The 27711-nt window shown below is 44.1% G+C and overlaps 1 protein-coding gene across 2 annotated transcripts in view; it reads left to right on the top strand.

The window, feature by feature from the left end:
• Positions 1-27711, top strand: part of St8sia1 (ST8 alpha-N-acetyl-neuraminide alpha-2,8-sialyltransferase 1) — a 134739-nt gene that overhangs the window by 94170 nt on the left and 12858 nt on the right. For both annotated transcript variants that reach the window (XM_031383823.1, XM_031383822.1), the window contains exon 4: positions 307-399. In XM_031383823.1, the coding sequence (XP_031239683.1) occupies positions 307-399 (93 nt within the window). The remainder of the gene's footprint in view (positions 1-306; positions 400-27711) is intronic.

Below are 27711 nucleotides of genomic sequence, written 5' to 3'. Positions count from 1 at the left end.
ACACACACACACACACACACACATACGCACACACACATACACCCGTGCTCAGCAAAAACAAAAACAACAAAAAAACCAACCCCCAAAACCAACCACCCACCTACCCACCCAGCCAACCAGCCAACCAGTGCCCCCCAGCATTTTGATGATGCTAATTGTCATCTAAAGGGTATGGAAAGGGAAAGGTAATAAAAACAGTCACTTATACATCGAGCCATAGTCAACATTGCAATTGGTGTCCCAATCACCCCAGCCTGATTTACAAGTGCGTGAGTCCTTCTGAAATGTCCCTTTCTGCTTTTCTAGGTGCAACCTTCCTCCCTTGTCAAGTGAGTACACCAGAGATGTTGGTTCCAAAACTCAGTTGGTGACAGCTAACCCCAGCATAATTCGGCAGAGGTAGGACTATCTGGTTTCTCTTTGTGGGGGGACCAAAGAGAAAGGTTTGTGAAATCATTTGCATCTTAAAGGGAGTGAGCATAATTCAGCCTCGCTGCAAACAAAGAGGGAAACCATCTGGACAGGCAGGAAGGATGGAGGAGGGAATCGTAAATACACCAGGCAAGCATTACAGACGTCCATGCTTCCTCTGGGGTTTGGCTTCTCTCTGCTAGAAATGGCGTAAATGACAGGGGATTGAATGTTTTGCTCAGAGCACAGCACAGCATCCTGCCCACTCGTTACTACTCCTATGTCATGCGCTGGCTCCGATCCTACTTTCTGATCAGCCACTGTGAACTGACTTGTTAAAACAAAAACAAAGAAATGACCAATTTATCACACACACACATCAAGACAGCAATGCCTTCAGAGTGTACAAGAACATGTAGTTATAATAGATTGGCTCTACTATATCAAACCTTCGATGGCAGGTGAAAAATCCTTTTTTTAAAAATTTTAATTAATTAACTAATTAATTAATTTTACATTTTAATTTTAGCTTCTCCTCCCTCTTCTCCTCTCAGTTCCTCTGTTCTCCCTCCCATTCCTCCTATCTTTCCCTCCTCCCGAAGGGGAGGCCTCCCATGGATATCAACCAGACTTGGCATATCAAGTTTCAGGAGGATTAGGCACATCTTCTTTGCTAGACAAGGCAGCCCAGTTAGGGTAAAGGGATCCAAATGCAGGCAATGGAGCCAGAGATAGCCCCTGCTCCTGCTTTGGGAGTCCCACATGAAGACCCACTGCATGACTGTTACATACGTGCAGAGGGCCAAAGTCAGTCCCATGCATGCTGTCTGGTTGGCCGACCAGTCTCTGTGAGTCCCTCTGGGCTCACGTTAGTTGATTCTGTAGATTTTCTTTGGTGTCCTTGACCCCTTTGGCTCCTTCAGTCCTTCCTCGCCCTCTCCCACAGGATTCCCCAAGCTCTGCTTAGTGTTTGGCTGTGCATCTCTGCATCTGTTTCCATCTGCTTCTGGGTGGAGCCTCTCAGAGAACAGTTATGCTAGGCTCCTGTCTGTGCAAGCATAACGGAGTGTCATTAACAGTGCCAGGGTGTGTTAGGCTCTCTGACATGGCATGGGTCTCAAGCTGGGCCAGTCATTTTTATTTGCATCAATTCCAGAAAACTTGGCAGCCACGATGGGAGCGTTGGGGTCAGTCTCTAGTTGATGAAGCCCCCAGGTGAGCTCAGAGTATTTGACAGGACGGGGCGCCCACAGCCTCCTCGATGTCTGAACAACTGCACTTCAAACCTGTTTCTTCACACAGCCTTCAAAACCATTTTTAAGATACCATCATTTTCTTCATTGTTAGAAGTTTATCTAGTATTGTTAGCAGGAGTTAAATTGTAGATTTTCAGTTCCTGGTGCCTTTCTTACATGCTTTATGTAGTAGTTGTCAACATGTCCTCAAGTGGAAACCGAGTCTCTCTGTCAGGTTTCTTTATTAGGTTAACTTTCTGTCACAAAGCCTGCCTTTTAGATTCAAGTAAGAGCTACAGTGTCACTTGATGAAATCCTCTCCCCATCAACCAATTATTCCACATAAGAATAAGGTCTAGGGATCTGCCAGGGCCTATCCCCTGAAGGAGAGAAAGCACAACCTGTTTGCGGTTCTTCTAGTGATATTTTTGCCCCACCCCCACCCAGAGGCCTCCTGGGAACCTGCTAGGCGGGCTTCCATTTGTAGCCTGGAGTTTTCTCGAGAAACATCAGACTCACTTTCATTCTGTCTCTACCCCACCTCTCGTGTGTGTGTGTGTGTGTGTGTGTGTGTGTGTGTGTGTGTGTGTGTGTGTGTGTGTGTGTGTGCGTCTACGTGTGCATGTGTGTGTGTGTTCGTCCATCTGTGCATATATGTGGAGACTGGAGGCTAACATTGTGTGTATTCCTTAATTATTTTTCCATCTTATTTTCTGAGACAGGCTCTCTAACTAAATTTAGTGCTTGCCGATTAGCTGGATTGACAGGCAGAACAGCAAAGCCACAGGATCAACACGCCTCTGTCTCCTAAATGCTGGCATTATAGGTCCCCAGAACTGCACCTGGCTTTTCAGGTCCCCAGAACTGCACCTGGCTTTTCAGGTCCCCAGTACTGCGCCTGGCTTTTATGTAGTGTTGAGGACACAGACTTAGTTTCTTATGCTTGGGAACAAGCACGTCACACATGATCCATTTCTCAAACTTCTTAGCAAACATATTACATACATACTTTTCAAAAAAAATTCTGTGACTTTTAAGGAAAGTATCTTGGTCCTGGAAAGTACACGGTGCTTATGTGAGAGGCAATGTTACATAGTAGTGAATAGCAGAGGAGTCAGGTCTAACTACATAGCTCCACTTACAAAGCCTTGGGTTCAATCCTTGGTACCGCCATTAAAGCAAAACTAAAACCTCCCCTTAAGCAAACCTGTTCCTGAGTTTTAAACCTCTATGCTCACTCTCTTTGTAGCCTGAGTTATTTAACCTACTTCCTGTCAACTGAGAATAAAATTATTCATCTCAGGACTATTGAGAAATTGAGATAAGGTAACCGAGTTCATGAAGCCTTGCTGATTGATGTCCCAATTTGTTCCTCCAGGTGATCTCCTGTCATAATACATTCTGATCTTGGGTTAAACATACATTTAAATGCATTGTTCAACACATAAGGAAGTCCAAGGCCATCTGCTTGCTTCCCCTCATCTTCCCAAATCCGCACAGAATAGAAAGTAGGTCCTAAAACTTGTAAAGGCCACACACTGAAGCTTAGAACAAGAGCCCAGACCCCAGACTCACCATGCTGTGTGTGACTGAAGCTTAGAACAAGAGCCCAGGCCCCAGACTCACCATGCTGTGTGTGCCCAGACTCACCATGCTGTGTGTGCCCCATGTGAACTGGAAGAGTGGCTTCATGTGATTGACAGTCAGAAGCAGCCCTCAGTGTCCAGTCAGATGCTAACATAAATCCATCCAGAGGAACTCTCTCAGAGTTCTCACACATCGTGTTCAAACAAACGTGTTCTCATAGTCAAGCACCACAAAACATGGTAGTCTGAGGCAAAAGGCAAACAAGCGAATCACAGGTCTAAATGCCTGTGTATAAAGACTTTCTAAAATTGTCAGGTATGCTGCTACAAATATGAAATCATTTTAGCAAAAAAAAAAAAAAAAAAAAAAAAAAAAAAAAGAAAAGAAAAGATAAGCCAATGTGTGCTAAACAGATCTTTTAGAAACACATAGAGTAACCGATGAAGTGGACTGACATCAGCTTAGACACAATTGAAGAAAGAATTGGTGAACCAGAAGGAAAAGAAAGAATTTTCTGGATATGAGATTAAATTTTAGAGTACACCTGTGGGACTCTACAATAGATACAGATGTTTAGATGTGTTAATAATAATTAATGACGTGTCAACTGTAAGTAATAGAAGTGCATCCATAGTCTTAAAGCAAAGCAAAAGCCATCCTGAGCATAGGACTGATCATAGTGGGCTGCGAGGGTGCATCCCAACCTGTCGATGAACATGGGACTGATCATAGTGGGCTGCGAGGGTGCATCCAACCTGTTGATGAGCATGGGACTGATCATTGTGGGCTGTGAGGATTCACACAACCTGTCGATGAACATGGGACTAATCATAGTGGGCTGCGAGGGTGCATCCAACCTGGCAATGGAAGCATTTGTGACAGATAAGGGATGTGCTTCCAGAAGAAAGTGAGTGGTAGATTTAAGGTGGACTCCTAGGCCATTCAGTGGCTTCTCTTCTCGCGATCAGTAGACTTTCTTTCCTTTTTTCTTTTGGAAAGTGGTTGGAGAGATACAGCTGAGCCATGACCAGGAGAGAGGTGACTTTAAGATGCAAAAGGCGAACTTGTATTTGAATTAGTCTTCTTAACAATCATAAAATGCCTAAAAGAAGAGGCTTAAGGTGGAAAGGATTCTGTTGTTGTTGTTCATGGCTTGAAAAGGTATAGTCAGTCACGGTAAAAAGGCATTGTGGTGAGATAGCTCATTGTGTGGAGGTGATGACAGCATGGCGGTGAAGTGGCTCATGGCGGTGAGGTGTCTCATGGTGGTAAGATGGTGGCATGGTACTGAGGTGGTGGCATGGGATAGTGGCAACAGGAACCCATTACAGCTGACACAGCTGGAGCTGAGGCAACTGGTGGCTTTGCGTGAGTACATCAGGATGCAGAGAGCTAGGGCTGGAAATGGGCTGTCTCATATATCTCAAAGCCTGTCCCAAATCTCCTTCCTTAGTGAGAGCTCCCAAAAGTGTTACATCTTCCTCAGACACCATCCCTGGCTGAGGACCAAGTATAAAACTCACAGGCCTGTGGGGAGACATTTCACATCCACGCGGGCTAAGCACTACTTAGCAGGAAAGGTTTACTTAGGCCTTTCCATCCCATGTTCTGATGATTCTGACAGTGTGGCAGTTTGAATGAGGCGTCCTGATAGTCTCAGGCGTGAATTTAAATATTTGGTCCAGAACTGGTAGTGCTGTTAGGAGAAGCTTAGAAGGTGTTGCCACTGGAGAAGGGCTTCGAGAGTTTGATGACTAATGCTATTTCAAATTATCATTCGGCTGGCTTTCCTCTTATGGTTCAAGACGTGAGCTCTCAGCAACCAGGTCCCGCTGCCATGCGTCTACTCTGCCACCGCAGACTCGTTTCTCCTGGAACGCCAAATAAGCTTTCTTCTGTAAGTTGTGCGGTCTCAACGTGTCCCAGCCATAGAAAAGTAGCTGTTATAATCAGTAGCAGAATACATGGAAGGGTGAGGAATACACATTTGATAAACACTAATGAACCAAAAGTGTGAGTGGACCGATCTACAGTCGAGCCACAGCATGGCTACCTTAACTTGATAAGCCAGCAGGAAAGAGACCCCTCCCTGGCTTACTATGGAGAAGCTTTTTTATTAAAATATAATTGACAAGGCCTCCTATTTCCAATTGGCTTGGAGCTATTTATTACAGAAGCACTCTCCCACCAAACAATTGCAGCTTCCGGCCAGACCCTATCCATATCCTGCCTGGGTAGTGATCACTTCTGACTGTGACCCACAGTGGTCGTTTCTGTCTGAGATAAGTTGTCCCACTCTCCATCGTTCTCTCTGCTCTTTCTGCTGCTCATCTTTTCACATCAATATATTCTGAGACTTTGACTGCGGAGCTTTCTTGAAAGTCAAGGAATGGCTTTTCTGCACAGGAGGCTGAGTCACTGTCTGTGCTAAGCCAGTTCCCACTTCTTCCCACCATGCCACTGCAGGAGGCCTCTGCTCTCCCTAGGAGCCGCCACACCACATTTCAGGCTTGGTTCCCATCTTAGGGTAATTTCTGCTCTCTTCCCTTCCACCACCTCTCCCTAGCTACACCTGACATCCGGAAGAGAGAGGCTGAAGCTCATCTGTGTGCCACTAAGAACGCATAGGCCACCTTAGATCCCTTTTCCTGTTAATTCACACCCATCTTAGATGACTGCATCGCATCTTTTGCTCTAACACTTCTTCCTCATTCCTCTCATCTTGGCTAATAATATCTATCTATTTCTGTTTTGTGGGGGGAATAGAAAGGAGACGGGGCCTCCAGCACCCATAGTTTCTCCTTAGACACATCACCCGTGCCAGTCACCATGGGCTGGTGTCTGGTGCCTTCCCCCTGGAGTGAATACTTGTTCCACTTTCGATTTTTGAATGCTCTTGTCCACCAGGGGCCAGGTCTCACAGAGGAGATAAGGAGTCATCAAGGGGGGAGGAGTAAGTCAAGCAGTGGGGTGGGGGTGGGGGATGGGACCTTGTAGCCTGACTGGCAGTCAGAGTGCTTCTTTATACAGAACGCAGACAGACAACAGGGATAGATCCATGTTGTTCCACACATGGATCATATAATTTTTGTCTGGAACATGTGCTTTAACTTCTTCTTGGTCGTAAGTTTAGTCATCATTGATAAACGATGACAGAACAAAGTTATCTTTTACAATCATTTCCTCTCATCAGAACCCAACTTTTAAAAAGCTTGTGGTTTCAAGGACACTAGACAGAAAAAAAATCTCCAAGCCAGCCTGGGCAGATTGACATGTCCTGAGCAGTATATTATTAACTCTTAATGGTCAGAGTGCCCATTGTCATTAGTCCCAAGAAAAATCTTTAGGCCAAAACTGCTGCAGTTATTATTTAATGTCTGATTTATTACAATGTTTATACCTTTGTAGAATTTATTTATATGTCTAATCTTGGTATTCTTTGATCCTTGGTCATAAAGACCCCACAGTAGCCCTACATAAGCTAACTTTTCTAAGGGCAGGTCTAAATCCTTCATTCTTTTATCATTTATCCACACCATTCTTTGTCTATACATGTAAGCTCCTATGTAGGGCAGAGCTAACTCTGGCCAATCTACACCCATTGCTGTCTACTTTCCTCAGGGGGATACCATGAAGGCCCCAGTCGTCCGCACCAGGTAAATGCCTGAGTACACAGTAAGAAGGAGCTCTTAGCCTGATCGGCTGCCAACTTCTCTAGCTGGTTGAATCTTGCTTACATTTTTAACTTTATTTTGTTCTGATTGTCTTGTTACTGAGTAGGCACTAGGACAGATGGTCTAAGGATATCTCCGAGTCAGAGCCTCCTAAGGAGACCTCTAGTGTCTTTATTTGAGCCACAGCCTCCGGGCCCTAAAGAGGCCCTTCAAGGAAGGCCAGAGAAGGTTATCTCCCTAAAAACAGGAGGGGGTGTATGGTCAGGACTTTTCTGGGGAAGCTTAGAAGTGGTAGTCCTGAGAGAAGGCATAAATGATTCATAATAAATTTCCCATCAATCCGATATCTCCAAGTTGTACAAATATTAAAAAATACTAAATACTAGTAAGCATGAACACCTGGCAGTCAAGACCCAAAGTGGAAGATGCGGCACGACTGTGATCGCATCGCTCAGCTCAGCCTTGCTGGACTTTTGCTGTTCCCATTAGCTATGGCTCTACCACTTGTCTCTAGCACAACTTCTCAAATTTTTTTTAAAGATTTATTTATTATAATAAATGAGTACACAGAAGAGGCCACCAGATTTCATTACAGGTGGTTGTGAGCCACCATGTGGATACTGGAATTTGAACTCATGACCTTCGGAAGAGCAGTTGGTGCTCTTACCCGCTGAGCCATCTCTCCAGCCCAACTTCTCAGATCTTAGCCAGGTGCTCAGATAGCATCAGTGGTAAGAGAAAGCGGCCTTTTCTAGGAATGGGTCCATTCTTTGAAACATACACATCTTATTCTCTAGTGTAAGACTATCATTCTGGAACCTTCTTTCATTGGCGTCCTACAGATTAACAGAGCTCTTTGCCTGAATGGGGCCTCTGGATTCCTGGAGCCTGAATCATCTTTTTCTTGGGAAGTTTATTTTTTTACTGTTGTTTTGTTTTGCTTTGTATTTTTTGAACACATATTCTCCAAGCATTTCCTCAGGAAGAGTAAAAGAAAACAAAAGGTTTTTGAGACCCTATGTGCCTGACATTGTCAACAGTGCACTTTTATATCCTATGGGTGTTCTTGTTAGGATTTACTTCTGAACATGCTTTTTAGAAGATTTTGTTTTTTAATTATGTACCTCCCGAGTGTGTGTGTGTGTGTGTGTGTGTGTGTGTGTGTGTGTCTGTGTGTGTGCACCTAAGTGCAATGTCCTTGAAGGCCAGAAGAGGGTCTAACAGCTGAAATTTGTGCTGCCATCATGGGTGTCTTCTGCAAGGTCCGCAAGTGCCCTTGGCTTTCCTTTATGCCATCTTTCTAGGCCCAGAAATCCCTTCAACCTGTTGAAGAAATTCATCCAGCATTTCCTAGGGTCAAGGTTTAGGGAAACCAACGATGTGCTCTGCCCTGATCTCCTTATATGTGACCCAAACTTTTACTGCACTCTGCATTCTAAGCTGGTTCCCTTCTGCTCTGTGTTGGGTGTTTTTGGTTTTGGTTTTTAAGATAGTCTTACTCTTGCCCGGGTTGGCCTTAAACTTGTGGCAATCCTCCTGGCTCAGCTTCTGGGTATGATTACAGAGTGTGAACCCTCCCAACCAGCGGTTCTTCTCTGCCTGTTGAAATTTCGTAGTTATTGTGTTTTGTGACTTCACTCATCATGTGGCACCCAGTGGGCCTTTTGTCACTTCACTCATCGTGTGGCACTCAGTGGGCCTTTTCAGACTTCGAGTCCATGTCTTCCACTTTGTCAGTTTCTATCTTTTAGTAATTTGGCATTTTAGAATCCACAGCAGCACAGTCTAAACGTCAGCACTAAGAAGAATTAGCCTGTCCTTGACTACCTCAGTGGCCCAAGTTAATGTTTGCCGAAGACACATTTGTGGTGCGGTACAGCTGTAATTCTGAATTCCTGTGATTCCATGACACTGAGGAATTCATATGTACATATATATATATGTATATGTATATATATATATATATATATATATATATATATATATATATATATATATATATAAGTTTGATCTTAGTCTGGGCTACATAGTGAAACCCTGTCCACCTCCTGACCCCTCTCCCCCCAAAACAAACAAACAATAACAACAAAACCTGAAACAAAACTGATTATTGTTGCAAAGAGAAGAAAAGCCAGGAACACTGTAAAGTTGCTTTATGTTGGCCCCGCCCCCTCCACAATAGCTATCCTGTACTTTCTGGTGTGCCTCTCAACTATGAGAGCACTCCCCTGGTAATGCTCCCCTGTTTTGGATGTCCTTCTCTGCAAGGTGATAAAGAGGCCTCAGATAAGCTAGTCCGTGGTTAATGAGGGTTCATGTTTTATCCCACTCTGTGCTTTTGTATTTCAACCAGAGCTACCCGCAGAGAGCTTAGTGTTTTCACCAAACGCAGCAATTTTTTATGTGGAGGAAGTACAGACACCTGACTCTCTCGGGGTGGGGGCAGCGGGCTGAGGGCTGGCAAGGTATTTTAGGCAGAAGATTGGAAAGGAATCTTTAGTGGTCTTTGCCGCCCAGCACTTGACAGCTCGCTCTTCGCAGGGCGGAAGCTGCTAATATTAACAATGGTGTTTGGGGACTAATGGGAAACAGACCGGACTCTTCTGTGCTTCGAAGTGCCACAGAGGGCAGAAGCTGGAGTGGCTCCTGCTGCCCTCAGACCAGCGGCTCCTGCTGCCCTCAGACCAGCGGCTCCTGCTGCCCTCAGACCAGCGGCTCCTGCTGCCCTCAAACCAGAGGCTCCTGCTGCCCTCAAACCAGAGGCTCTTACAAGCTCTTTTCTCCCCCTCACTTTTCTTTTTCCCCTGGGTTAGTTACAGCTCATGCCATAAATTCTGTGAAACAAGGAGGCTTGTATCTCAAATATTCGTTGGATAATATCCTGTGCCTGGCATTGTTAAACTCGCCTGGAGCACAGTCTTCATAACACAGTCTTATTAGATGACAATGTTTTCAGAGGAGAGAGCATTTGTGCTGTGTAAGACTTTCTGGCTATTATTAAATAAATATTTGGTGGTAGAGGCTCCATGATTTGGAAGGTAGAAACCAGCAGCTGTCCATGTTTATGATTCAAATTCTCTGTTTGTGTTCTTGAAATCAGTTTTCTCCAGAGGACCGCCCCACTTATCTGTCTGCTCATTTCTCCCTCTATCTGTTACCTTCACGGTGATGTTCTCCAGTGTTGCTTTTGAGGTACTCTCTCTTTCTCTCTTCCTCCCCAGAGCTCTACTTATCTTCTGGCAAGGTTCATTTTGAATATCAACTTGATTGGACCAAGCTATGCTTGGCACTGGATAGGCATACATTTGAGTGTGTCTGTGAGGGTCTGGGTTGTACGTCAGGGAGAGGAGATCAGTTCTGTCTGTGGACCATACCATCTCATGGGCTGGAGTCCCAGACTGAATAAAAAGGGAAGAAAGAGAAAGCCAGTTGTGGGTCTTCCCAGATGTGAGCAAGTAGCTTCCTGGTGCCACAGCTGGGGACAATCCCCATTGCTCTTTCTTCCTTAACATGATAAGCTGTGTGCCTTCAATCCCCAAGACAAGGTAAATCCTTTCTTCCCTAACTTCCATCCTGTTGATCATAGAGACTGGATCATAGAGAGGCCACCTTCCCATAGAGAATTCACCCCGGGCCTTCACTAATATAGCTCTATCCCAGACATCCAGTGCCTTCAGTACTTCAGATGGCTGCATGTCTAGATCCACTTACACGTCTACAGATGCTCCACATTCAGTGTCCCACAATGCACCAGTCATCCTTCCTACCAACACTCCTTTGATCCATGATGTCTTCAGCCATTCTTTAATTAAAATTTATTCCTGGAGAATTTCATGCATTGTATGTATATAGTACATTGATAGCCCACACTCCCACTACCTCCTCCCAGACCCACTCTATCCGAGTGCTATTCATACGCACATAGTACAGGCCTATCTCCTGGAGCATGGGCTACTCACCACCTTCACGCTTGGCTGACAGCTGCTCAGCTAGGGGCGGGGCCCCATGAGCCCTTCCCCCTTCATGCTGGAATTTTGACTGGCCTCTTGTAGCTCTTGTGCAGACGACCACAGCTTCTGTGAGTTCTTGTGTGCAACAGTCCCATCATGCAACACTCCTCCACCTCTGGCCCTTACCACCTGTCTGCCTGTCCTTCCTCAGTGTCCCGTGAGCCTTATGGGTAAGCTCACCATCCATTTCATTTCCTCCTGCTTGTCTCAAACATCAGCATCGCTCGCCTACCTGATAGACCTGCTCACTGAAACCTCTGAGCATGCACACGCCCACAAGCCTTCCAAAGGTATTGGGTCAGCCCCTCCCCTCCCCCTTTTATTCTCAGTGTGCCAATGAGTGTTTGACACGGAGTGAGAACCAGGGTGCAGTTTATGTGCAGTTCTGGAGAGAGATTATGATATTTCAGTGTTTTAACTAAATCATCATAAATAAATATGTTAAAAACCTTAGAATCGCCACTCCCTGCTCCAGATTAGGGGGGATTTCCACCAACTGCAGGGCGTGAGGGTGGGGGTTGGGCTAGATTGAGAGTCCCAATCCTAAACCAAGCTGGTGTAATTAGAATAGCACAGAAATCTGCAGGAAGATGGAAAGCCATGGTGACTCTCAGAGAAACACAGAGCCTCTGAAAGTCGGGTGTGCTGCTCCCCTAGCTGGCTGGTCACGCCTTTGCTGTACCTCTTCTTTCTCTGTCCACTTCCCAACCTTGCTTCACAATGCTGAGACCAAAGTGCACGAGAGAGAGAGACACCAGGGCCTTGAAGGCCTCGAGGAAAGAAATTCCCAGGATAGTCTGAGGTGGGAGAGAAGAAGGCAAGCCGACAACTGCTCTTAGGATTGAGGAGCTGGAGGGCACTTTTTGGTTACTGCATGGAGAATTCAAAGTCCTTGGCTAGATACTTCTAACCAGGTGGTGGATTCCGATGGCGGGGTGATCTTGCTCCTTTTTCTTGAGGATAGAGATTTATAAGCAATGGTTGCACAGATATACATCAACAAAGAAATCAAGAGAAAGACCAAGTAGATGGAAGGAAGAACAGATGGATGGACAGAAGGAAGGAAGAAAGGAAATAAGGAAGGAGGGAAGAAAGGAAGGAAGGAGGGAAGGAAGGAAGGAAGGACAGGTGAACAGACAGATGGACTGAAGGACCTTTTCTCTATGAGTAATTTGTAAGGGACCAATGGTGGAGGGCACTTCAAGGCATCCTCCAGGATGGAATAGAAGTTGTTGCTTCTGGCCTCTCCTCTAAGAAAGCACACAATGGCAAAGGAATCTCCAGAGATTTGGATGTAACATAGCCTTTACTGTGGTTGTTACTGCATGACTTGAAAGTTGTCCTCTGACTTCCATGAGCGTGTTGTGGAACACGCTTCCATATACATGCATACATACAAATAATTAATGTGTGTAAGTAAATATTCTTCAAAGATTAATCATCACAGTGGCTGGAACAATTACAAAAACTAAGTGCCTCAAAACAACAGAGTGCATGCCTCCAGGGCCCCAGAGACAGGCTCCAGCAGGGCTGTGGGCTCTTTCAGCTGTTTGGGGCTCTGGGAAGGAGCCTTCTCCACTTCAGGCAGCTTCTGGTTGAGGCCAGAATTCAGCCGTCAACCCTCCAGTTTCTGCTGCTGGGGTTCCATGGCCTCCTTCCTGTGTTTGTGTCTCTAGATTCTCCCTTCTAAGGGCGTTGGGCTGGGGACCACTCTACCCATCCCCTCATTTTGACCTAACCGTGACAGTCTATAATGAGCTCATTTGCAAGCTCATATCTTGAGGTCCAGAATGTATGTTAACTTTGGGTGGCAGAGGACAGGAATTCAATCCAGGTCAAGAGTGAACACATCAGAAATAAGGAACAATCTACAAAAATAAAATGTATTCATGTATGTGTGTTTCCCTTCCTGAGAATAGTACTTTTTGTTTGTAGAAATGGCAGGAAAACTGATTTATATTTGACTCTTAATTTTAAAATTCGTTCATGTCAGAAAATCATGAAAAGAAGGGGAAGTCACACCATTTAGGAAACAATAGTTCCCTTTAGTTTCCTTAGCCAGAGAAAGGATGGATGTCTCTTCTCTGTAGACACAGTATGTAGACGTTCACAGAAAGTGAGGAAGCCTTGGGAAAGGACTGGATGTGGAGATAGGGGAAGTAAATACAGAAGGCCCCTAAGGTTAGTAAGTATTCAACTTCGTTAATAACTACATACTTTCGAATCAAAACAGCACATTCTCTATTTTTAACTACCAGAGTAGCAAAAATAAAGAGGAAAGCTGTGGATGCTCCCAGTCTACTGTGAGCTGGCTGATGGGAGTACAAATTGGTGCATTCCGTGGAGAAGAAGAAAAGAGTTAACATGTACTGAGAACCTCTAAAGTGTTCCCACCCTTTGAGTAAAAACACCTCTAACAAAATCAGTCATAAAAGAACAATCTGGAAATGTGTAACACTTAAAAGATCAGATGGCAAAAGGTACCGGGGAATTGTGTGCTTCCTTCGGAGACGTTAGAAACACTCTGGCTTCCAATGTGGCAGAGTAACCCAGTGAAGTTAGTCTATAGGTAAAGGCCCTGTTTAAGACCTTCGGGGCCATGGGGATGGTCTAATGGAGGGAAACGGAGAGAACTCTGAAAGCCACACTGTATGATCTGCTGCAGTCACTAGTCACTAGAGGGAGGAAGCTACTCTCTAGATCCAGGGGCCCCAACTCCTTATCTCTCTCCTTGTTTACCTCACTTTAGTATTAAAGGCACTCAGAAATTCATGTCTTACTGACTGAACACTTATCTCACTGATGACACCCATATCCTATTGACTGAACCTAGATCCCATTGACCGACCCTCCATCCTATAGACTGGACCCTCTTCCCACCGACTGAACCCACATCCCATTGACAGAGTCTGGGGTTCTGCTGTGGATATTGGAAATCCAGTCTATATACTTACTGCACCTGTGAATATGGGAACACAGTCCACATATTTACTAGACCTTTAATACTCCAAATCTTTTCTTTTTTTTTAATCAATCTTTAAATGACTCTGAAATACTTTTGACTTAAAGGTTTTTGGTTTTGTTGTTATTTGTTGATTGGTGTTTTTTGGCCAGAGCTACATAGTGAGACCTTATCAAAATAGAAATATATTTGTATATGATCTTACTTCAAGAAGGCAGAAACAGATAACAAGTACTCTTGAGAACTCTCCCTGGATTTAAAAACGTGTTTATTGCCTTCTCTCGCTAGAGCTAAAACATGTTTATTGCCTTTCTCTCGCTAGAGCTACTGCAGCTATTGTTTTCCAAACACTTGTGGTTTTCCCTTCTTCCCTTTTCTGGGTTATATCTTTAACCTTTTCTAAGAGATCGTGAATTAACTTTAGGATCATCATTTTTCATCAAAACTGGCAAACAATGTTAGTTCAATAAAAACAGGAATTAATGAAGGCAAGCAGGAGAAGAAAATAAATATGCATGTGGCTTTGTTTTCACTGTTTCTGGTTGGGAAAGATATTTTTAAAAGACTTGTTAACACCCACGCCACATGTGGCTTTTCCATTGCAGACATAGCTTGTGTGACTAGCAGCAGGGTAGGCACAGGGGGCATAAGGAGCTAGTTTAGTTTGAATTCAGACCCTGGGTTTGTCTTAAGTAATACATAAAGGATTAAAGGCGTGTGCCACCACTACCCGGCTTGGGAGGCAGAGGCAGGCAGATTTCTGCGTTCAAGACCAGCCTGGTCTACAGAGTAAGTTCTAGGACAGCCAGGGCTACACAGAGAAACCCTGTCTCGAACCCCCCCCCCGAAAAAAAAAGTAATACATAAAGGGGTACATGATTACATAGAATCTTAGTTAAAGTTAGTAGGCAAATTAATTAATTTATTTATCTACTCCACTAGTTTAGTTTTCTCATTACTGTGGTTAATTAAATACTCCAATAAGAAGCACCTCCATGGAGAAAGGCCGTGTTTGCTTGTGGTTTGTGGGTTCATCATCCATGGTGACAGAGAAGGCAGTGGCAGGAACAGATCTCAGTTTGGCCACGGGAATGTGAGGCAGCTTGTTTACCTCTGAGCAGCTCAACATCAGTGGAGACAGGCAGTGGGGCTGGCTGATAAGCCAAGACTTGTCCCCCAAGCCCTACTTCACCCAGTGAGACTCAATTTCCTAAAGGGTTCCCAAGTGTCCCCAAACAGGGCCACAGAACCAAACACAGAGGGGGCTATTTCACATTCAAACCACAGTCAGTAAGCATGGAGGAAAAGAAAGCAATAGCTATTATTTACAAAAATAAATAAGTAAGTAAAGTTCCACAGACAGTGTGGACCTGCCCTCTCCTGACTGATCAGTAACCCGGTCACCTGCGACTATAAGTTAAAAGCGCCTTTAGCATCTTAAGTAGATAGCTTTTCCTGTCAACTGTGACAAGAATTCCAAGTTCAACAGCGGCCTTTTTTCTTTCTTCCTAAATGTTAGAAATTTTCTTTTATGCCAAATTAGACATTTTCTAATGCAAATCAATTCCTGAAAGAAAGCTGTTAGAATGGAGCAGAGAGGATCCTGCCTTTCTAGCCTGTGAGGCTGTCTCTGCCTCAGCATCATGAGAGTCTGACAATATCATGGTTTGAATATGCTTGGGCCAGGGAGTGGCACTATGAGGAGGTGTGGCCTTGTTGCAGTAGGCGTGTCACTGTGGCTGTGGGCTTAAGACCCTCATCCTGGCTGCCTGGAGGTCAACATTCTGCTAGCGGACTTTCAGATGAAGATGTAGAACTCTCAGCTCCTCCTGCACCATGCCTGCCTGGACACTGCCATGTTCCCACCTTGATGATAATGGACTGAACCTCTGAACCTGTAAGCCAGCCCCAATTATATGTTGTCCTTATAAGAGTTGCGTTGGTCACTGTGTCTGTTCATAGCAGTAAAACCCTAAGACACTGACTGACAGTTTGTCTGCCCCAGCCCATTAAAAACTGTGGACTGATGTGTTTAAAATGTAATATACTGTGTTGGTTAACACTGTCAACCTGACTGTCTAAAGTCACCCAGAGACCAGCACCTAGGCACGCATACCTGGAAGGTGAGGTGGGAAGGAACCATCCTGAATGTGGGCTGGTACATTGCATGGGCTGGGGCCTCAGGCTGCATAGAAAAGAGAGAGGCCACTGAGCAGGGACGCTCCTCTCTCTCTGCTTCCAGGTTTCCAGGCTGCAGGTGGGACTGGGTATCAACTAGCTATCTCAAGCTCCTGCCACCAAGATGGCTGGTGCCTTAGCCAGCAACCGAACTCCACCGTTCCTTCCTTAAGCTGCCCTTGCCAAGTATTCTGTCAGCAGCGAGAGACGTAACTAAAACGGCTACCTTTTGTTTTGTGTTCTCTTTTTACACTCACCCTTCGTATAAGTATATTTAGTCTCTTACCCTAACAACTGCAGTTTAGAGTTCGGGACATGCTACAGTAGAGCCCGTACTATTGTTTTTAATAGAACTTATATTTGAAAAGTGGGTGAAGAATAGTGGTATTATCTATATTTTAGAGAAATAATAGAGTGGCAAATATGTGTATGTGTGTGTATTTGGATATAAAAATGTATTTGGATATAAAATGTGTATGTACACACACACACACACACACACATTACTCTACTTTTTTGCCTACGCAGATAGTATCTCAGGACAGATTCGGAGAAACTGCTGTTTGTCCTGTATGCAAAACAGTTGTGGGCAGGGAAAAGAGTTCCCTCTAAACGCTGATGTAATCTGCTCACACTTGGATCATCACCACATGCAATGAAAATAGATGTTCTGTTTTCAACAACTGTAATATAATTAACTCCAAGGCTCCGTGTTAGCCCAGCTTCTGTATCAACAGGATCATAGTCTGCTGGGCTGGCTTGGGGCCTTGTTGGCAGTATGCTGTTTGAAATAATTGGAGGTGAGCTATATGAGTGTCTAATTAGTCGTTGATGTTGAATGCAGCCAGTGAGACATGCCTTCTCATGGCCGCCTCTTTGCTGAGTTCTCTGCTCAATGTGCATTCATTATGGCAGGTAGGGAATAGACCGGCGAAAGGCAGGGACGTCCCCCTTTCCTTGGTACCTCAGGAAGTCTATATGAAGGAAGTCTCAGGTCGCCTGATTTCATCCTGCTGTTTGTTTAGGAGTGTTGTCTTCCTCTTCCTGTTGCTCCATCACTCTCTGTTCCACCCTGGGTCTTCTTTCTCTCTTCTCTGTTCCACCCTGGGTCTTCTTTCTCTTCTCTTTCTTCTCCCTGCTTTTACTGTCTTTACTTGTTTTCAGGTGAGGGCTGATTTGGAAAATTAGTGTGGCTATAATGTTGATGGGGAGAGAGGGTATATCAGACACAGGCTGTCTTGATGGACATATCCTCAAATCACAAATAAACATGGCCTTTTTTTTCCATGAAGTTGCTTCTTATGAGGCATTTGACCACAGTAATGAGAAAAGAAACTAATAGAATAAATGAATTAGCTTATTTGCCTATTGACATTAAGTAAGATTCCATAGAATTATGTACGTTAACATAAACATACATATATCTTTGCATATGTTTACCTAAGACAAACACATGCTTTGAATTCAAGCTTCCAGTACCTATGCTGTCACTATCCACAGCTCATGTCTGCCATGGAAAAACCAAGTGTGTGTGTGTGTGTGTGTGTGTGTGTGTGTGTGTGTGTGTGTAACAAGCCTTTTAAAGATATATCTTCTCACATGGAAAAACCAAGTGTGTGTGTGTGTGTGTGTGTGTGTGTGTGTGTGTGTATGTGTGTGTGTAACAAGTCTTTTAAAGATATATCTTCTCATCCCGCAAAGCCCAAACATTAGTTACAAATAAAAGCAGTAATAGTCATAGAAGCTTCAGGGGGTAATTCAAGAGTAAACTTTGGAGGACATGTTTCACTCTCTGTACCCTAATGAGCCATTTTGAAAGTCATGACATTTCCACATTTCCATTAGGAAAAATCCAAATCACCTAAAATGCTGATGGAACAGGAGATGGCCATGGCTGAGCAAGAGCAGATGTGGGTCTCTGGGACAGGAGACAGATCACAGGTCTAAGTGGCCACCAGCCTCATTCCAGAGCAGAGGTGTCAGCCCCGCCTCCGCAGACAGGGGCTCCAGGTCTGAGATCAGCCAGCCCCATTGCAGTAGAGACTCTAACTGAGGGTCAGTGGAGGGAGCTAATACGTTCCACTGAGACAGGAGAGACCTCCTGAGAGGAAAGGGGCTCTGAAGAAGTCTGGTGTTCCTTTAGAGACACCAAAATATGCTCAGTTAGCAAATGTTGGATGTGTCTTTTCTTTTCTTTTCTCTTGCTAGCTGTGGAAATGGAAACATTGATGAAGGCATCTCTCTCTCTCTCTCTTTCTCTCTCTCTCTGTGTGTGTGTGTGTGTATATATGTGTGTGCATTTGTGTGTGTGTGTTTTTTCTTCACATGTACCCGTGCGTACATTTTTATTCTTGCTATTAGTGTGTACACAAGATGGAAGTCAGCGTATTAATAGAGGCCGACTCTGGGGGGCAGGTTTGCTCGGTGGTTAGGATTCTTCCTCTGTTTATAGATTTATATCATCTATATCCACCCCAATCTGTGTCTCTGCCATCATTCAGTGTTTATTATTATACATTTAATATGTATCAAGTATACTGCTTTGTACTTAATTTTGTTGCCTAATTTCCTACCATTAAACAATTTCCAGTTTGCTTTTTGCAACCAGGAAGAAGTAATTAAATAGTTTAAAGACTAAATGGATCCTCCTCACTCCTGTCAGGATGGACTCACACCTGTCTTGCCGTGTCTGTTGTCACCCAGGGTTTGGAAGTGACTTCTGTCCTAGACTGCATGCTTTTAGTCAAGCTTTTCAGAAATCAGTCTGCAGAGCTTACAGGGCGCTCAATTCCCAGCAAAGGTTTCATTTACAAGTTTGGACGTACTGTGTTGTGATTATACACAAACCACTTTCTGGTTTTGTTTTGATCTGCGGGAGGAGGACATGCCTGGGGAGTGAGTGGCAGGAAACTTCTGAGAATCCACACTCCAGTGGATTGTAAGGATTTATGTGAAAGCGAGGGTCAAGTCTGGTGGTTGATTCTGTTTCCAAAGTTGTGGGTTCTGGGCATGGGAAGAGATGCTGTCACTCCAGAGGAAATGGAAACTCTTTACAACTGAATTGTGGACACCCTCATATGTTGGTGGCAGCCCCCCTAGAAGTAGCCTTAGTCGACTATGTGGCACAAACAGTGGACATTCCATCTGCTCTTCTGCCACTTGCAAGCACACTCTTCATGAATGGTTTATCAATGATTAGCTCGTGATGATTTTGTAGTAGAAGTTCTCATCAAGGGGGCTTCCCTACTACTTGCCTTACACTTAAAATAGCCGGTGTCCAGCCTGCTAAAACCCTAGCTGGGGGCAGGGTGGGCAGAGCAGACTATAAATTATCAAAACCTGCCTCCAGTAATGCACTTCCCCCAGTGAGGCACCATGTCTTAAAGTCTCCTTAGACTCCCCAAAGAGTGCCACCAACTGTGGACAATACACTATATATAACCTATGAACCTGTGGGCTAGTCCTCATCCAAACGACCACACTCTCCTACATTTTTAGTACAAGCTGAGTCTATGTTAAAAAGCAAAAAGGAAATACAACTGATTTTTTTAACTTTTCAGCTGAAAAATGACAAGAGGCTATAAACATAATAAACTAAGATGCCATGTAATTTAGATTTATGATGTTTTGTTGGCCGAAACTTAGATAATGAAAGCCATCATTATATAAGTAAATGTGGTACCCAGAATAAATTAAAAATACTCAATGGAAGAGTAGTTCAATTAATTACTCTAGAGCCTGCATGGCACAGGGAAGTTCTTGGATGTAAAATAGAAATGTTTTATGTTATACCATTCTGGGGGCTTCATTCTCTTGTCAAACCTCACTTACAGTTAGCCTTCTCATCTTCAATATCAGAGAGATCCTTTGATATTCTTGTTCTGCTATAAATGAGCTCTACCATTATTTTAAAGACTTTTTATGTTATGTATATGAGTATTTGCCTGCATGGATGTATGTACACTCCATGTGTGTCTGGTGTCTCCTGAGGCCAAAAGGAGACCTGGGTGCTCTGGAGCTAGAGTTATAGATGACTGTGAGCCACCATGTGGATGCTGAGAACTGAACCCAGGTCCTCTGAGAGAGCAGAGAGTACTTTTAACTGCTATCTTTAGCCCAAAGTTTTATTTTTAAATGTGTGTGTGTGTGTGCCCGTGCGTGCGTGTGTGCACGTGTGTGTGCAGGCTCACGCGTGTGTGTGCACATGTGTGTGTGCCCGTGCGCGCGTGTGTGCACATGTGTGTGTGTGTGTGCGTGTGTGTGTGCACATGTGTGTGTCTGTGTGTGTGTGTGCACGCTCATGCGTGTGTGTGCACATGTGTGTGTGTGTGTGCATGCTCACGCGCGCGTGCATGTTCTCTCCATAAGCTAGCCTCCAGCATGCAGCTCCCTGGAGCTGGAGTTGCGGGCAGTTGTGAGGCGCTTGTGAGCCTCCCAATATCCAGATTCTCTTCCAGAGCAACGACCGTTCTTGAGGGCAGAGCTGTCCTTCTTGCTCTAATGTGAGTTTCCCACCAATTACCTTGCTTTACCATTCTCTCTTACTTTCTGCTCATTCTGCCTTGTTGCTTCTGGTTATTTATGGAGAGATTGTAAGATTAGTCATGTGTTTGAATTTTGACTAATGGAAATAACGGGATCTGTACAACTACAGATTAGCCAGTGTCTGCTAAGCCTCATGGAAGAGTGCATGCTGCCCCCGCCCTCTTTAGTAAGTGGATCCTCTCCTAAGTTCTGACTTAATTCCACAGAGGAGACATTTCCATAGGAGTCTTTCAGATGCAAAGCCTCATGGGTTGCTCTTGCCAGGAAAGAAGGAAGGACAGCCATATGTGGTGTGTCCTTTCTGGAACACTGTATATGGGAGCTTGCATTGTCTTCATGGGGTCCTGTTAATTATGTGCTTCATCACCCCCCTCTTAACTAGAAGAGACAGCGGGAGTGAAGACATAAAGTGCCTGGTGTGATGTTACATTTTCCCTGTAGAAGGGGCACATACTATCTTCTCAAAGTAGCTTCTCTATTCTCTATCACCAGCTAGCACGTGGAGCCTACTATGTATGTTAAACATATAGAAACACATATGACAGAATCAACACACACACACACACACACATACACACACACGTTGTTTTATGTCAACAGGGTCATAATCCTTTTTACTTAAAGGGTGGAATTCAGGCTGGAGAGATGGCTCAGTGATTAGTGCACCTGCTGCTCTGGTGGAGGACCTGGGTTTGAGTCCCAGTATCATGGCTCAGTGGTTAGTGCATCTGCTGCTCCGGTGCAGGACTTGGGTTCGAATCCCAACATCCACACAATGGCCCACTACTATCTCTAGCTCCAGTCCCAGGGATTTGACTCCCTTCTCTGACACTCCATAGGCACCAGCATGCATGTTGTACATATACATGTATGCAGGAAAAATACTCATACATGTAAAATAAAATTAATAAGGCTTTTAAAAAAATGGTGGCATTCCTCAGGTTAGGGCACACCTCTTTCTGTATGGCCTCAAAGTGAATTGGTCCTGGTTCTTAAGCTTGACTATGGCTTACTTTATGTGGACACATTAGCATGATGGCTGCTCTAGGGACCACCAGAGAGAGAAGGGTACTTACAGCCAGAACCATCCTCCTTCCTTCTGGAAAAAGAGATTCTTGAGGCCTAAGCAGTTCCTGAGATTTAAACTTCTTATGTGACTTATTAGAAAGCTTGGTGTTTCCAGAAATTAGCACAGAGTGTTTACAAAAAGAATGAGCTAGCATTTAATGAGGGTCTTGTAGACAAGGCTGCCATTTTGGTATCTAATTACTCATTTTTTGGTTTTAGAAAGGGAATGTGTTTGCATTAAAAAAAAACCAGTGATAGAAAATGATGTTTGATGAACAATTAAATGTCTCTTGCATTATAGTGATTTTCCTGAAAAGGGAGAAGCCATTTGCTTGCTGTATCATGCCTTGGAATGAATGAAATGCGAGTTGTGTTAATGGTGCAAAAGTACTTGGCAGATGACCTTAGCCATTGACCTTAGTCATTGAACAAATGCTTCCCAGATCCCTGCCCTTTGAAAGGCACAGCATTGAGCTGAAAGAACACAGATATAAAGAAAGGACATTAGCAATTCGGTAAAGAAGGCAGGAAAGTGAAGGTGATAACATAGGACCAAGGTGTAAGACAGTGGAGCCCCACAGTTGGTGCTGAGTCATTACTGAGTCCTGAGGAATCATGGGAGCTGGTGAGGCAGGCAGAAGGAGCAGCAAGTGCCTGCTGAAGTCTGAGAAAAGCCAGGTACGGTGACCAGTGGGCAACCCAAGGCAGCCAGCTGCTGCTGGTGACAATATCTGGAGGCGTAGGCAAGGGTTACATCATAGAGGGCTTGACTACAGGGATGGCTTGGACTCCACTGAAGCTGATAAAAAGCCACTGAAGAACTCCCTCTGCTCTTAGCCCATTTCCATGGATGGGGTTGGATGTGCATGTGTGTGTATATGTACAATTTGTTTTGCAGGTGTGAGCACATGTGTATTGGTGCACATGTATATGAAAGCCCAATTGTTGACCACTCTGCAGAGACAGGATAAATGCTGTGTGGCTATGGCAACTGACCTATGGTTCCAGCCCAAGAAGGACTTCTGTGGAAACAGGAGTCCACACCACCATTTCCAGCATTCATATGGGTTCCAAAGATCAAGCACAGTTCTTCCTGCTTCAAGGAAAACCCTTTAATGATCACCATCACTGTTCCCAGCCCTAAAGATGTACGCTTTAGGTATATACAAAGCGCACCTCTCACCTCAAAGGGGAAGAGAGGCACATATGAGCAACTGTGGCCTGGGAACACAGATTCAGATTTCCCACAAAGACAAGTTCAGTTGCAGAAGAGGTTACATGAGATTGTATTAGCTACAGAACAAAGAAAATCCTACATCAATTCATTCACCAAATACATCTGTGGGGACCACAGGTAGGCAGGCTAAAACAGTGCGGGAAGACTGGGTTAGGTCCCAGGCAGTATGTGATGACTCTTTTAGCCTTCGTGTTGGTGGAAGCAGAGTGGCCTGCTAAGAATACATTTTAAGAGATTAATAGTTATAAAGATGTTAAGTCAGACATTAGGCTGAACAAAAGATGGCGTTAAGTCTGCACCATTCTGACTCCCCATGGTCATGAAACTCTAATCAATCCACAGAGGAGAGTTTTGTCTGGGTTGATTTGTTTTTAATCAGAATACTCTTGGATAAATGACTTTGTGGGGATGAGGGTCAATGAGGATAGACATGGATAGAGATAAAGGCTACTTCGAGGATGTTGTGCATGGGGTTCTGGAGAAAGGGGGTGAGGCTCAGGTCACAAGTGAATGGATGTTAGTCAGCAGGAGAGGGGGATGTAACTTTCCATAGGAAAAACTTTGTAGTACAACTGAAATCCCTTGGATCTGTAAGCCAAACTAAGTGAGAAGCTGTCCATTACAGTCCCGAAACAGTCAGATCTCCTTCCCACCATACTGGCACCCTTCACATAGCTAAAGCAGGCTTAAATAGGACAGCATGCATTAAGCAAGTGCCTTGGTGTGTGAGTGTGAGGTTTGTATGTGGTATTGCACCTGTGTGGTATCTGCACCTGTGTGGTATCTGCACCTGTGTGATTGTCTGCACCTGTGTGGTTATCTGCACCTGTGTGGTTATCTGTACCTGTGTGAGTGGTATTGCACCTGTGTGGTATCTGCACCTTGTGGTATCTGCACCTGTGTGGTATTGCACCTGTGTGGCATCTGCACCTGTGTGGTATCTGCACCTGTGTGATATTATACCTGTGTGGTTATCTGTACCTGTGTGGTATTGCACCTGTGTGGTATTGCACCTGTGTGGTTATCTGCACCTGTATGGTATCTGCACCTGTGTGGTATTGCACCTGTGTGGTATCTGCACCTGTGTAGTGTCTGCACCTGTGTGGTCACAGGTGCGTGCTTGTGCTTGCACACAGGGGATAGGGGAGAACATTAGGTGTCTTTGCTGTACATACTGCACGGATGGGTACTGACAGACTTCCTCCTATAGACATTTCTGTAAGAGCTTTTCTCCCACAACGTGTTGTTGAGTTCTTATTTTAATGCCTTTTGATGACAGTGTGGCCTGTACAGCAGTTGTATCATAACATTGATTTCTCTTTTGTAACAAAATGTGCAGGCACTTTTAGAAGCTTCTATCCTATATTTTTAAAATGTATATTTTTAAACTGAAGACTCACTATATGGACCTGTGAATTTTTAATATCTGAGAGTTTTTGTACATATACATATATATGCACACACATACACACATACATGGATGCATACATGTATAATACACACATATACATGCATACATATATTTATGCACACATGCATTCACTTGCATATGCATAAGTACAATACATACATGTATGCATACATGCATATATACATTTATGTATACACACATACATTCATGAATTTTTACATAAAACATACACATATGAATAGACACATGGATGCCTACATGTATATATACATGTATATACACGTATAATGCAATCATACATGTATACATACATGCATATGTACATGTATACACACATATATACATAGATACCTAGATGCATATGTACTTATATATTATCTTTTAAGTGATATAAAATTTTTATGGTCTTCTGAATTTGATCAACAGATTTTATAAGTTTTTCAGGATCTTAAAAATTAAATATTCAGTTTTATAAAAACGATGCACACCCAGAGGTTTTTTTTTAACAATCTAAGAGGACAATAAAGCTTAAAAAGAAAAGCAGCCTCTCCCCTCAGCACTTGCTACGCCCTCGAGTCATCTTTCAAGAAATCAATTTTTTTCCAGTGTCTTTGGCTGACCTTTTTTCTTCTCTGATTTGAAAGCAGCATGCTTAATTACAGTTTTAAAATTTCTAATGTATCTATTGATTTCTTGTGGGAAAATAAAGATTGATCTCTCCTCTCGTGGCCCTCACAGCAGGCCTGTCCTGCGCACTGTGCTTTGCCAAGCCCCCTGCTCAGGTCATGCCTGAGCTACCAACACACAGCTCGCCAGGCAAACAGCCCGGCATACTGTTTTCCATCCCGCTCGACTTTTAATTTTTTCTGAGTCTTACAGAGCCCTTCTGTGCAGCACCGGTTCATGCCACATTCCTGTGGGAGCCCCAGCAACTTCCATGCAACTGCCGTCGCTTTTGGCCCGTTAGGGCCATCAGGGATGTTGAGCAAGTCGTCCTGGAGGTTCAGGCTTCTGCTCACCACCATCTGATGGATGGCTTTCGTGGCTACGACGCAGCTGTGTGCCTGGAGCGTCCCTTTGTCAGAACCCATATGTCTCTGTATTTTTAAACTGCCAACAGCTCTTACTACCTAAATATTCTCCTTTTTATAGTACCCTAGTCTGGATGCACTCACAATTAATATTTTTAAACAGACTAATACAGATTTCAAGGCATTTCTTTCTGAGCTTCTGACGGTCTTGGTTCCTTCTGTTTCTGAGTCCAGGCTGTCCCCCGGTGCTCCGAAGTCTTGACGCTCTGTTCTTATGTCAGGACCTGTTAAAGGTAGCCTTGGCCGGAGCTGAGACTGTGACACTCTAGGTTTCCCTTGGATGGCCCCCAGGAGTCATTGTACGAAGTCACACGCAGATCTTTGTTCTTGTGCGGGTAAAGGTAAATGCCATCATTCCTCTGGGCTATGTAAGTCTGGCTGTGGATGTTGTGTGCACAGGCTGTTGGCAGTTTCCCCCAGGCTGAGCACATATCTGCCTGAATGTACTATCTCTTCACCCATGCACTGATAACACACAGAGCATGGCTTTGAGTCTGACCCACTCGTGTACCCAATACCTCACACTCACACTCACATTCACACTCACATTCACACCCACACTCACACTCACATTAACACACTCACACTCACATTCACACTCACGTTAACACACTCACACATTCACACTCACACTCACACTCACATTCACACTCACATTCACACTCACACTCACATTCACATTCACACCCACATTCACACTCACACTCACATTCACACTCATATTCATACTCACATTCACACTCACATTCACACACTAACATTCCTACTCACATTCACACTCACGTTCACACTCACTCCTACTCACATTCCCACTCACACTCACATTCACACTCACGTTCACACTCACACTCACACTGATAACCTGCCAACTATTTAGGACCCCCTCTTCTGCAGTGTCTCCTGATTGTGGGCACAGGACACTGCTACCTTTTCTACTCTTCAAGTTGCTTCTTGCTTTGGTTTCTCTACAGTTTTTGTTTTGTTTTGTTTTTTTCTGTGGACGATTTTCATGGAGAGGGTTTCCCCAAAGCCTGGTAACCCATGGTGGGGGGTCCCCAAAAGTCTACTTCCTTTGTCGCTTTCACTGTGGATATGGATTTTTGAAAAACGATTGCCTTCTTTCTGGAGATTTGCTGAAGGGAGAGAGAAACCGAGCCTCTCTGTTTCTAGATCTTGCTCAATCTGTAATCCCAGCAATGTGTAATAACCAGCGACCTGATATTAAACCAAGTAGTTTAATCTTCTCATTAATTGAGACTTGGAGTATATTCTGTGCCAGTGCTTTAGACTGTAAGTCCCACCTGTGCTCAGCCCATTTGTTAGCTTTATTGTCTATATTTTTAGAGCTGTTTCCCTTTCATGGCAGCTGTCTTAGTTTCACGGTGGCAGCGTTTCACTTCTTGGCATCAGCAATTTTGTTAGTATTTGTTGGTATCTTTTGAGAGCCTAAGCCCACAGCTTTTCTTTTGGCTTTCTATTATTTTATTTTATTTTCCAATAGCTGTCTTGCTCCACTGGGAATTATGTTGGAGTTTTCTTGTGGGGCATGAATTTTTTCCCTAAGGTTCCATATATCTCAGTGTCTTCATTAAATAAAAACTCAATTTTCCTTGTTTTAAAAATTTGCTTTGCTTTTGAAACAAGGTCTAGATATGTAGCCCAGGATGGCCTGGAATTTTCTGGTAGCCCCAGGTGGCCTCAAACCCAACCAACCCTCCTTCCTCAGCCTTGAATACTCAGGTTACAGGCACGAGCAGAACTTTACTGTTTGTTTGTTTTTTAATCTTTATTTAATTTTAGTATATGGGCTGCTGAATAGAACACTCCATTTAATTTTAGTATGTGATACACAGCTCTTCTGGGCTATATTACAAAACATAGAGGGTTAAATAGACAGATTCCCTCATCTCCAGGGAATATAGAGCCTTAAAGGATATATTGACTTGTATTGAGAAATTCAATTAACTTTTACTATTTTTAGTTTAGTCGTCATTACTACTGTTCTTTGTTTATATATTTGCCTGTTATTCATGCACATGCAGGTAGGCACTGGTGCACCATAGTCAAATCTCTCTTTCCACCAGGTGGTTCCCCAGGACTGCAGCCTCATCCTGTCTCTACCCACTGAGCAATCCTACCTGCGGTCTGTCCTACCTGCTGTGTGATGTGTTTTCCGAGAAACTCTTCCATTCTGTAGCTCAGGCAGGCCTGGAATTCACTATGTAGCTTAGGTTAGTATCCAAATCACGGTAGTCCTCCTTCTCGGACCACTCAGTGCCAGGTGGGCTTCGGCCACCTCAGC

Source organism: Mastomys coucha, unplaced genomic scaffold (genome assembly GCF_008632895.1).
Source record: "Mastomys coucha isolate ucsf_1 unplaced genomic scaffold, UCSF_Mcou_1 pScaffold20, whole genome shotgun sequence".
NCBI lineage: Eukaryota > Metazoa > Chordata > Mammalia > Rodentia > Muridae > Mastomys > Mastomys coucha.
Note: the sequence above shows the minus strand (reverse complement) of the source record. Positions and strands in the feature narration are given on the sequence as shown.